Raw genomic sequence first — 13,714 nt, forward strand, 5'->3', positions numbered from 1 at the left:
CAATACATTTACATAACACTAAAACATAACATTGCAATTTTGTTATAGTTATGTATTTGCAGTGGGTGGTTGATTGCAAACATGTGAGATGAACCATTTTCATATTATGTGTTGATTTCACTAATTAAGGCAAGCAGAAGAAGTTTCATACTGAAAAAAAAATACTTTTAACTATTTTTCCAAGATCTGTAAACTTTGAAATTCATCAAATTGACCCAGAAAATAAAACAGGAGGGTTAAAACGTGCGATCAATACTCAAACATCCATCTGCAGCAAAACAGTTAGTTTGTTCACTAACATTACATCGTTTTTCATGCGTGTTGGTGTGCTCTCCACCAGTCTTACACACTGCTTTTGGGTGATCTTATGCCCTTTACTCCTGGTGCACAAATTCAAGCAGTTCAGCTTTAATTGATGGTTTGTGGAGATTGGGCTGGCCAAGACAGGGTCTTGATCTGGTGGTCCTTCATCCACATCTTAATTGACATTTAAATTACAACTGATTATTATTCCAACCATATGTCAACGTTAAAGATTGATCATGTGGACATTTCAATGTTTATTCAAGGTTGTATCAGTTATATTAAGGTTGAATGTTATTTTTATGTTTTAATTTTGAAAGTTGAAAGCTTCAGCAGCTTACTTTGCTCTAGATTGCGTTCCTTTTTAATTCTACACAAAAGTAAATCAACTCACAGCTTATTTATAAACTATTTTCTTGTGTTTTATACATTTTCTAGTGATTTTGTTTGTTTGTTTTCTACTTTCTACTTTTCAACACAGAAATGTACATATATAAAGTGGACTTGAGATCAATAAAATCATAAGGGGAGCAAAAGAACAGATCAATTTAGGGCAGTGTGTCAGTGTGTCTTTGCTGTCATAACAATGGGAAAAGTACACCTTGTGTGGCTCAAAAACTCAAAAAGACGTAATAAGTCTTTTAATTAATGTTGGAGTTTAGACGGATTGTCATTTTAATGGCGCAGCTATCTGAATGTGTCCAACACTTTTCAGCGGAGGAAACTGACCTGAGAGTTTCTGACTGTTGATGTCTGTCTAGGTTGTATTCAGTCAGTGATGCACCTATGCTTTCTATGGCCAAGATATATAGCAATACACTAGAAATTTATCTTAACACACCTCATTTCCAGACCACCACTCCCCTCGACATATAGATATATTCACAAGCACTGTTGCTACTGTAACCAAATAATGCAGACAGAAGGTGTGAAAAATAGGCTGGTTGCAAGATAGCAATGAGCATTGTGATGCACCTTGCACAGGGTGTAAGATATGGCCCTAAACATGTTGTTATCTTCAACATTAAAACTACAACGGACATTCTTTTAACCACTTCTTAACATTGAATGTCAGTCATGTGACAGCTGGGATGGAATTGTAAAATGTTAAGATTTTCCCACAGTAATAAAGACTGTTTTCACTTTTATAATAGTGATTCACACTTGTCGTATGTGTTGATTTTGGTGTTGCAGTTTCTGTGCAGGTTGCAGTTTCAGCTCTGAGGCTTTGCTGACTTGAGCATTAGAGCTGACTTTTTATTTGACTGTTTGACCACATGAAGTTTCTTTCCATTACATTCTTCTTCTAGAATTCACATGTACTTAATTTTTGACCCCTTGCTGTGAGGATCTGATTGCATTCAGTGACAAGAGCTTGTCAGATTAGTGATATCAGGATGTTGGATGATCACCACTCTATCAATACTTCTTTACAGTGTGTATTATTCCAAAAGGGCATGGGCAACTCATCCAGGAGGTCACAAAAGAACCCAGAACAACTTTTAAGACTGACACGGGACTAGATTGGTTTGGTTAGTTTTTTTTTTTCCTTTAACAAATAAAATTATAATTTAAAAAGTGCTTTTTATAGTTAGTCAGCTAATCTTTATCCGATATTAAAGTTTGTTTATCCGAGAAATAACAGTATGACACAAAAGCAAAAACAAAAGAAATCTGTAGGGGGCAAATACTCGTTCATGTTACTGTATATACTGTATATATTCAGTGACTTTTATCTGGGGAGCTGTTAATTTGCAGTTTATGAGGCTGGTAACTCTGATTAACTTATCCTGTACAAGAGAAGCAACTCTTGCTCTTCCTTTCCTGGGGCGGCCCTGATGAGAGCCAGTTTCATCATAGACCACTGAAGTCGTGCGCCATTCTGTAGTCCTCGTACAGCTTCCGTGTCTAAGCGTTTTTTCCCTATGAGAAAAATTAATAGGGTTTTTAAAAACCCGCCTCTGTCACATTATGTGGTAAATAAATCTGTTCAGACCTCTGTACGTTTTATACTGTGTACATTACAATCCTGAACATCACTGGATCCTCTGAATTTCGAGATCGTTTAAGGGTCGTAATGAGAAAAATGCTAACTTCAAGCTAATGCTACAGCACTGCAGTGAACTGACCTCCAGGCGCCGCTGCAGAGATTAGCAGGGGACTGTTTTCGGCGCAACACCAGAGAACTCCTGCCGTCAGTTAGGTGCATTTTACACACAGCTGAGACTAATAATGAACTTTCTGCGCTTACTGAGGAGAGCTGAGAGTGAAACAGCATAAAATCACTAAAACAGGACAGTGATACTCCAGAACCAGCTGTAACACGTTTTAACATTTACCCTCTTTATTATGCAGTGAAATAAATGGGTGTTTCTGGTTGGTTGTCGCCTCAGTGAGGGCAGGTAGTTAGTTGTTAGTTGATTATTTGGGTCAGGTGTTGTAATTAGTATAAACTAATGACCGTAATTGAATACTAAACCCTTCGGGGAAGCGCTGCTGAACTAAGAGCCGTTTTCTCTTATTATCTGCTTTTTAAAGCTCTAAGACAGAATACACTGCTCAACATTACTGAAAGAGTTTTCACCTGTTTAAATGCTTTAATGATCCTCTGTGAAGAAGCATAATAATCCACAACGCTTTCTGATGGTAGTTCACTGGTGTTGTGCAGAATCCAGTCCGGAGTCTCTTCCAGCCGCTGTGCTGTGACGTCAGTTTAGCATTAGCTTAAAGTTAGCATTTTTCTGATTACTCCCCTTAAACCAGTGATATTTAGGAGGTAAATGTACACAGAATAAAACGTACAGGGTTCTGAACATATTTATTTACCACAGAATGTGACAGAGGCCAGTTTTTGAAAAGCCCATTCAAATCCCGCATTGACTTGGACGGCTTAGACATGGAACCCGAAAGGAGCCCCAAATATGGGCATAAACAACATGGCGCAGACTACAAAATGACATCACGACTTCAGTGGTCTTTAACGTTTTTGATGGTCTTTAATTTGAAATCATGCTGTAAAATAGTACCCCTGCCACTTATTGCAACACCAATAAGTCATTATCAGTTTCATACTGTTTTTTTTATAAACTAACTCTACAGTTCTTTCTTTGTGTATGTGTGTGTGTGTGTGTGTGTGTGTGTGTTGTTTAGTGGATCAGTCAGAAACCTCCTGCACCTGCAAAACAGGAGCTATTGAAAATGCTTTTCATAACATGTTATATAAGCAGAGCAGAGACTAAACAGACATTTCCTTACACCACCCATCTGCCCCTGCGCTGTCACACACACACACACACACACACACACCACAAGCGCAGTGTTTCATATATGAAGTCCTTTACGCTGCAGTTTAGCTCTGTATTTCCCTGTTTTGTTTAGAATTTTAGTTTGATAGCTGTTTTGATCTGCTACTTGTTTTATCAGCCAGTAACATTATAAACATGCAGCACATTAACAGTGTAGTTTATCCTTGTTCTGGGAATTTAATCAAATTAATTATAATATATATATAACATATAATATTCTGACTTTTCAATGCAAAATTCAAAAAAGGATAATGAAGATGTGCATCTTTACATAGAAAAGCTTCTAGAGAGAATCTCAATAGATAGTGTAGTACTTATGTCAGAAACCTGTAAAGTTTTTTTTTTTATGTTTAAATCATTTTTATTTATATTTTATATAAATTAAATATTATATATTTATATTTATATTTCCTGAAATATAAAATGAAATATAAGAAGGTTATGTATTTTTGCACCTTGTTCAATTAATAAAAGCTGCTTGTAATGTTGAAGGAACTGATTATTGTCCTTAAAATATTAAATAGTTAAAATTAAAAAAGTTTTTTTAAATGTTAAACAAACTATTTTTTATGTAAGAACTAAACAAATCAAAATCGCAATCATGAATTGCACATATATTTAAAAAAAATATACCAAGATGTCTTTTTTTTAACATTATCACCCACCCCTGGTTTGTAATATAGGTTGATATAAGTACTCGTGCATCCCAAAAAAAAATATAGAATATATACTTTAAAAATTACTTTATTACACTAATTCAGTTCAAAATGTGAAGCTTTTATTTCTTTAATTACAGCCAATGAAAACCAAAAAATCAGTGCCATCACTGATCATAAACTGCTGCAAACTGAAAAAGAAGATTATATATGTAAATTGCTTAGTTATATTGTTTGTCCACCCTCGGATATGTGGGTTTCCCACCCTATAAGCACTCCGTCCAACCCATATTAGGGGTTAATTTTAAACATGTAGAGGTGGGGCTTAATGAGAAGCACAATTCATGTAGTCAGCAGCCAATCAGAGGCTTTTCAGCTTCACACATTACGGCAGCAGCAGCCAGTAGGAGCATTAGGCATTAATATTTATTACAGCCAACGAAAACCCAAAAATCAGTGCCATCACTGATCATCAGTAAATTTTACATTTCATTTGTAAATCAAGGGAGCAGAGTCTGGAGGAAGAGTGGAGAGACACACAGTCCAAACTGCTCGAGGTCTAGTGTGAAGTTTCCACCAATCAGTGATGGTTTAGAGATGAGGATTTCATTTTTCAGCAGGACTTTTTCAAGTAACTGTAGCTATAGGGGCTAGATATGCCATATTTCACATTTTTTTAAATTAATAAGAAGTTCCATTTATATATATATATATATATATATATATATATATATATATATATATATATAAGTTTGTATATATTAGTTTGTCAGTAGTTTTTTGCTTAACACATATTGCAGCTCAGATTTCTGTTAAGACCTTTTTCTCAATCAACCTGATAAAAATACTCATTCCGTTTTATTTTTGTAGGCTGTTTTATTTTTTTTTTTACGTTGTGTAGGTTGTGTATGTGCAGTCAGGCCGTCTCTGAGCCGCTATCTACCAATCAGAGTCATTCCGCCGAGCCTCGGCCCAACCGGAAGACACTATTTGTGCATGTGTAATTAGAAGCAGGCACTGTTTGTTCATGTTTGATTGGGTGGGCCTCTTCCAGAGTTCTTGCCCCATTTAAACAAATGATTTGAGCATCCTGTTTAAATCTTCCTTCTGAATAAAGAATAAAAACGCACTGCGGCAGGAGCCGTGCACTCGTTTAACACAGATCTGTCCATCCAAACAACTAGAACAGATATATTTATGTCAGTGAAGTTTTCCCTTAGTTAAATTGTTGATTTATAACTCATATAATATTTCCTGTCTTCTGGATGTGTGTTTTCGTAGTTTTGTTGAAAATGCTTCCGGTTCCATATTCCACATTTTTTTTTTATGTACCGTAACCGTTTTTCACTCATAATTCTGAATAAAACAGGATGTTTAAGAGCCACTAATCCATAAAAATAGCTGAAATGTGTACCTTTGAAGTAATGAAACACACCAGTTCTGCTTAATTTTTTTATAAACGTATACAAAAATACTCTAAATCACCTTGCTTGAAGTATCACACAATATATTGTGATATATTGAAGCATAGCTCTTATTGTGTTGTGTATTTTTCCTATAGGTATAGGTGTGATTTTGTTGAGTTATAGAAGTTTTTGAATACCTAGGTGTGTGGCCAGACTGTTTATTGGTTTATTTAGATCTTTTCCTCCAGTTATTCCTTAATAATACAGTAATAACACAACCTACTTTACAGTTAAACTGCTGTAATTAGTGCTATTCCCTTTCCTTTCCCTGAACCTGGACCTGCTGGAGAAAGTTCAGTTTCTTCTTTACAGTATCAGAACCTCCTCTGCCCTCATGACCTCCATGTCCTGCCGTGTTTGGTGCACATTAGTGTGCGTACAGTAAGTGTGGTTCATAGTGACGGAGCTGTTTGGGTGCTGAGTTACAGTAGCCTGTAAATCTGTAGAGTGTAGAGCGTAGCCTCTTCCTTCTCATCAGAGATCTGGCATTGTTTCATTGTAAAAGCATAATAAAATATGTGTCTTAGCTTCCTCCTCCTCCTCAGCTCTGCTCAGAGGGAGAACAATAGCACCTGATGAGGAAGAGCGGAGTGGAGATCTGTAGCGGCTCCGCCCGTTTCCCACATCACGGCGCAGGAATGCAGGAAGACTGACCTTTCCCCGCGTATTCCCCCGACGCCGCGCCGCTCCATCAGCTGGATTAAAGGGGGCTGATCCCGCTGCGCCGCTGAATGCGTATTGTTGCAGCTATTTTTAGGAGAACATAGTTCGTGCATAGGTCGTGCATCTCTCAGGATCAAAAGTAGGGGTGGGCAATATTATATCGTATACAATATATCGTGACACAGAAATATCATGATATTAAAAATCCATATTGTGATAATAGGGCTGTTCTGTCTTAAAAGTAGTCTATTATTATTTACTGTGAAGCTTTAGGTGTATTTATTGTATAATTGTTTTAGTTTGCAGTTTATATGCATGCACTAAATATTCTGCAATATTATTTGCTGCATTATATTATTTTATGCTATATTATTTATTTTGCCACATTATGATTAAACTGTTATACTCTTATACTATATTCCTGAAATGAATGAATTATTTTAGTTTTCCTATATCACCAACTATATTGTTATCGCAAAAATACCCTGAAATATCGTGATATTATTTTAGAGCCATATCGCCCACCCCTAATCAAAAGAACCGGTTCATTTTGTACAAATCTGATGTTCTGATTCAGATTAAATAAAAGAGTTTGTATACATGATTTTACTTGTATTTGTATTTGTCTTGTATTTATCAAGCCAGGCAGACAATGTTTGAAATTTTAGCCCAGTTTTAAGACAGATCTGGTTTGATGCGACTGATTTTAATGATCTATCTGAATTTTAGCTTTATGGATGCGAGGAGGGATTTCTGACATGCCTGAAATGTTGGTCGCTTGTTTCACAGTGTGAGCTGAGTCTTAAGAGCCGATTTCTCAACGTCACGACCTGTTTTCCCAAAAATGTATTGCAAATATACCCATAAAATACATGAGATTAAATAGTCTTGTGTTGATTAAGCCAGGCAGACACTGTGTGTGCTTTTAGCCCAAATTTAAGCCTGATCTGGTTGATTGCGACCAATTTAATAAATTTAATGAGTCTTAAGAGCCGATTTCTTAACGTCACAACCTGTTTTCCCAAAGATGTATTGCAAATATACCCATAAAAAAACCCTTTCTTGTGGAGTGATGGCCTTTGTCATATGGGTTCCCACCCACTGCTATGTAATTTAGGGAAAAAATGTATCTTAATTCCTAATTGATGGACGCTGAACTACAAATGTGGCCACTTAAGAGAGCACTGTCCAGGTTTGGAACAGCAAATATATAATTAATCTGCATAAAATGCTTGTTTTTACCTCATTATTGAGCAAATTGAATAAACATATATTTAGGAAATGTTTATTAAACAAGATCTTTAATACCTCAGCAGATAAACCAACAAAGCACAGGACACTCACCTCAGCATTGCTATTCTAATCGTGAATTTATTTCAGCAGTGAAATGCCTGAAATGTTGGTCGCTTGTTTCACAGTGTGAGCTGAGTCTTAAGAGCCGATTTCTCAACGTCACGACCCGTTTTCCCAAAATGTTTTGCAAATATACCCATAAAAAAGCTGTTCTTTTGGATCTTTTGTGATGGCCTTTCTCATATGGGTATCTCGCTTCATTTTATACAGATCTGACGTTCTGATTCAGATTAAATAAAAGAGTTTGTATACATGAGATTACATAGTCTTGTGTTGATTAAGCCAGGCAGACACTGTGTTTGATTTTAACCCGATTTTTAACCAGATCTGGTCGAATGCGACCAATTTAATCAATTTAATGATCTGCTTGAATTTTAGCTTCATGGCGCTTCGTTTGTCGTGCTGCAAATGAGCAGTCGGATGTGAGCAGGGATTTCTGACATGCCAAAAACCTGTTTTGCCATAATTCGCTGCTAATATACTCATGAAAAAGCCATTCTTTTGGATCTTTTGTGATGGCCTTTCTCAAATTGGTATCTTTCGTCTGGATATATGGAGAAACATTTCGTTTTTGAGGCTAAAGTCCTCAAATGATGCGCAGAAGGTCCGGAAAACCCTTCATATCATCCATCTACTTATAATATAAAAGAGAAAAGCCAGTATTACAGACTGCATAGAGTGTTACATACTGATACTGGATATTTAACCTAATTAACCATCAGACAAAATACATGTGTGAGCTCTCCACAACTCACCACATTAAAAAAAATCACACAGTGCATGCCTGACTTTAGGGATTCTACACTATATCTAGGTGTAGCCATATGACAAGACATGACAAGACAAGATAAGACAACCATATTTTGCAGTAATAAAATTTGTATAATTCATTATAATTAACGATTTTGTATTGCATTATAATTATCAAACGTGGTTTATTACCATAGAAAATGTATGTTTTGTTATTTAAAAAAAATGTACGGTTCATTTTTAGTTGTAAACATATAATATATGGAGTATTTTAATAAAGTTGAACAGTTCATTAAGTTTAAATATGTACTTAAAAATGGTTATAATATAGTTCATTATAACTTTGCTGTGTGGTTTAAAATGTTCTATACCATATAGATATAGATCATAGTTTTACATTGCTGCACAGTACATCACCATTCATCAGCCCTCAATGGAAATGAATCATCAGGAGTCTCTCTTTCTCTCTCTCTCTCTGCAGGATCGGTTGTTCTTTGTAATGGAGTATGTGAATGGAGGAGATCTGATGTTTCAGATCCAGCGCTCGCGGAAGTTTGACGAGGCTCGCTCGCGTTTCTATGCTGCTGAAGTTACTTCTGCCCTAATGTTCCTGCACCAACATGGCGTCATCTACAGGTACACACACACACACACACACACACACGAAATCGGCTCGGGTCGGGCCGAGATTTCCCACCACATTCCTCGGGCCGGGTCGGGCTCCAGAAAATAGTCTGTGATGTAGGCATCTGTTTTTTAATTATATTTTTATTATATAAAGCTCTGGTGTGATAATAACAATGTAGCAAAGTAACCAATTATTATTGTTAACGGAAAGAACGAAATAACGAAAACTGAACGTGAAAACATTTGTGTTAACTGAATTTAATAAAACCGGTAATTAAAAGGAAAAAACTTAACTAACTGGAACTGTATTGTGTGTTTATAAAAGTAACTTAAACGAACTGAAATTACTGATAGAATGCCCTCATTTTCATGTTTAATTTATTTATAAGCGCTGTTTTCACTCCCGGAGTTGTACAGCGGGGGGTGTTGTGCCGATTCTGTTTGCGAAGCGGAGTCGGATTCAGCAGGGAGTCAAATTCGGCACAACAGCGGCAGTGCGAGGCATCTCGTGATCCGTGGCGTTAGTTCTTGTTTAAATCGCTCGCGCTAACCGCAAAATACGACAGAAAACACTGAGAAACTGCAGAATTATGTACGGGATTAGAATATGAGCGCGAGGGAGATAAAAGAGAAACGGGAGATACAGTGTGTGAGAACCTTTACCTGTGAGTAGCTCATACACCAGAACACTCAAATCTCTCTCTCTCTCTTTCTCTCTCTCGTTTCTTAGATTGATCTCTCTGATAAGATGTGTGAAAACTAATAAAAACTAGCAAGCCCACCCTAAAAACAAATTAAAACTTACTGAACTGTAGGAGAAAAAATAAAAACAAAATAAAATTTAACTATAATGAAAAATGAAAAATGTTATAATCATGTAGCTCTGGGTGCACGTGAACTCCTCCGCGTTTGACTTGCAGCACTGTGTTTAGCTGTTCTTAAAAATCATTTTGATTAAATAATAGTTCTATGCTTCTATGTTACAGTGTTAATTAACATAATTCTGATCATATTTTACTCATTCAATCAGCCCGAAAACAGCCAGTTTATGGGTCGGGTCGGGTCGGGCTCGGGCTCATAATGACAGTTTATGGTTCGGGTTGGGTCGGGTTCGGGCAGAACGTGCACAGGCTGGGTCGGGTCGGATTTTTTGGGCCCGATCTAACCTCTAATACACACACACTCTCAAAGTCTGTCAAATGGGAAATTTTTCATCATTTATTATTCCCGGTAACTTTTATCAATCCTTCTGAATATCATTGTAATCCCACACTTCCTTGTGAGTACAACAATATTTTAATTATCTGTATCATTAAATTTAACTCTAAATCACTAGTTAGCTCATGTAACTCTTGTAGCTCATGCAACTGCACTAACGTTAACCCTGGCAATCTCTGAGATCCTGTCCTTTATAAATCACATCATGCATTACTTTCAACTACTCTGAGATGCCAACCAAACCCAGTTATCCCTGGACAAAGAACAGCAGTGAAATCGAGACCTGCTGTGGCCCCTGAACTCGCTGGGGGCCCCTGAGGAGCGAGAGCAGATTTAGTCATCTCCAGAGACAGAGGAAAGCTCAGTGTTCAGAGCTGCCTGTTTTGCTGGGCTCTAAATCGAGGTGGATGCATTTCATAGTTCTTTAGAAAAGGCCAGAATATGACCAAACAACAGGCTGTTTCTCTCCCTGGGGTCTGACCCACACCCTGATTCCAGCAAACACAGCATACACAGCCTGTACAGCATACACGGTCTGTTCTCTGTTGTTTCTGTGTATTTTATTTTCTGTTTTTAATTTTTTAGGTATATATCTTTTTATGTGCATTCACTCATTCATGAAAAAGTGTTTTATTTAAGTTTATTGGGTAAGCCACTATGATCAGGAGATCGCTGGTTCGAATCCCGGTCATGCAGCTTGCCATCAGCTGCCGGAGCCCTGAGAGAGCTCCGACAATTGGCCTTGATCTCTGTCTGGGTGGGTACAGTAGCTCTTTTTTTTTCCCCTCATCACTCCTAGGGTGATGTCGATCAGCACAAGGCTGCTTCTGTGAGCTGATGTATCAGAACACAGTTGCCTAGCTTCTTCCATGAATGCCCGATTGGCCATAGAACAATAAATTTGGACAGTAAAGCAGTAAATTTGCTGGTGCACCTTCAGAACATGAGCATGCACAACTGTTGACTGTTGTCAGGGTTTTATTCGGTCAGTGGCGCACCTTTAATTGAAAGAAAATGTCAAGATCTCTCACTAAGAGATCTTTACACTATCCAATCTTTTTTATAAAGCAGCAATTAAAAAACTTTAAAAGCTTTAAAAGGCAGTCAGAATCCTTAAAGAATTTTTTTTTTTATTCCAAGCTATTTTGGAGTGTTTGTTCAGACAGCACTTTACTATGTGTTCATATTGATTAGGCGGTAACTCAGGCTCAGGGACTCTGAGGTAACAGGGCAGAGGTTGGGCTGTTGATGAGACAGAGCTACAGCACTTTTCCAGTGGTGCAACTGGATAAAGATTTATTATCAAACACAAACTCTCCCAGTTCTGTCCGGTGCTGAGAGATAGCTGGAGATAACTTCAGATATTCCTGCTTTCCTCAGTTTAAACACCGCTTTAAACAAACGCCGTATCTTTACTCTTCACTACGTTATCAGTCTAAAGCTGCCATATCCACAATATATAAAATGCTGACCTTCCCAGCCAATCAGAGCCTATCTTCTCTGGAGTTCTGTGTTTATCTGTGTACATACTGTATTATTAACCTGTGATTTCATTCAGAATCCCCAATACTTTTTTTCCTTTTTACTCTCTCTCTTATACAATATAAAAATATATTGTATAAATATATTGTGATATAAATTTAGGAGATATTGTCCAGCCCTTTAAACATGTCACACAAATGTAACATATACTTATATGTGCATATACTTCTATTAAACTATTGCACATGCGCACATTGTGATAATGATGATAATCAACATTTTTTAATAGGGTGAATGATATTATACTCTGAAATATTGTGCCATATCACCCACCCTTAATTATCACATCAGGGTATTACATTTTTACTGTTTTTAGCAAAAAAAAAAAAAAAAATCACACTGTTCTCATTTCCCATTATATATCTACTAGAGACAGATTATATCTGTCCAGTATCATTTATTTTACTTTAATCCTGGATATATGGAGATATTTGGAGTGCATTATTATTAGTATCATGACATTCTGGAGCATTGACTTCTGTTACAAATCTGATAAAATTCTTATATATTTTTAAATATCTCAGTCATATCATATGCAATAATAAAATGTAATTTTCATTTTAATAAAAATGTTTAATTCAGTGTTTTTTCATATCGCCAAGAGTATCGTTTGCATGAAAAAAAATACATCAAATATTGTGATATTATTTTAGAGCCATATCGCCCACCCCTAGCCACAATACAATGTTTTGTGCAACCCTGCTTTCATTTTCGGATTTTTGGAGCATTTATAAAATTTTTATTGGTCAATTCAGAACTGTCACTGTAGTTATTAGATTGGACAATATGCTGTCCTTGAAATAATTGCAATAAAATATTTTACTGTCATTTAAAGATCATTTTATTCCACCGATGTAGTTATAATATTTTAACAAAATAATTTAGTTACATGTTTTATAGTGCTTGATGAACTTGATAAACTTGATATAATAATAATAATAATAATAATAATAATAATAATAATAATAATAATATAATTAAGAATATTCAGACAGTGAAAGCAAATATTGAATATTTAAATGTTCAAATACTGTATCCTAAAGATATAAACAAAATATAACTACTACAACTATGAACGAGAGATAGCTAGTTCGAATCCCAGTCATGCATTTGGGAGAAAAGTGGGATTAAAAATGTAAAAATACAGCTCTGTAAAAAATTAAGAGACCACTTCAGTTTCTGAATCAGTTTCTCTGATTTTGCTATTTATAGGTTTATGTTTGAGTAAAATGAACATTGTTGTTTTATTCTATAAACTACAGACAACATTTCTCCCAAATAAAATTCAAAATAAAAATATTGTCATTTAAAGCATTTATTTTCAGAAAATAAGAAACGGCTGAAATAATTTGGTGGAATAACACTGGTTTTTAATCAGTTTTCATGCAGTTTTTCATGGCATGTTCTGCTTCTCCACCAGTCTTACACACTGCTTTTGGATAACTTTATGCCTTTACTCCTGGTGCAAAAATTCAAGCAGTTCAGCTTGGTTTGATGGCTTGTGATCACCCTTCTTCCTCTTGATTATATTCCAGAGGTTTTTAATTTTGGTAAAATCAAATAAACTTTTTTTTTCCAGAGCTGTATATATAATTTCTTGTGTTTATATTTCATGATTTCTATATCGTGACAGGTGTAGCTCCATCCATCATGATTTTTGACGCAGTGTTAAAAACAACTGCCAGAGTCCTATTATCTCAAAAAGATACAAGATTTTTGTGTGACAGTGGTGACGCACTTGTTTGTGTGCTTATTTACCTTAGGTGAACCCAGTTACCCCAGATTTCTGTGCTCTACTGCTGCAGGTAAATCCTCCTGCTCTTGTCTGTGT

The 13,714-nt window shown here is 36.1% G+C and overlaps 1 protein-coding gene across 1 annotated transcript in view; it reads left to right on the forward strand.

The window, feature by feature from the left end:
* Positions 1-13,714, forward strand: part of prkcea (protein kinase C, epsilon a) — a 152,450-nt gene that overhangs the window by 98,849 nt on the left and 39,887 nt on the right. Inside the window, exon 11 of the mRNA XM_022670334.2 lies at positions 8,978-9,132. Within this exon, the coding sequence (XP_022526055.2) occupies positions 8,978-9,132 (155 nt within the window). The remainder of the gene's footprint in view (positions 1-8,977; positions 9,133-13,714) is intronic.

Source organism: Astyanax mexicanus, chromosome 15, assembly GCF_023375975.1.
Source record: "Astyanax mexicanus isolate ESR-SI-001 chromosome 15, AstMex3_surface, whole genome shotgun sequence".
In the NCBI taxonomy this organism is placed as follows: domain Eukaryota; kingdom Metazoa; phylum Chordata; class Actinopteri; order Characiformes; family Acestrorhamphidae; genus Astyanax; species Astyanax mexicanus.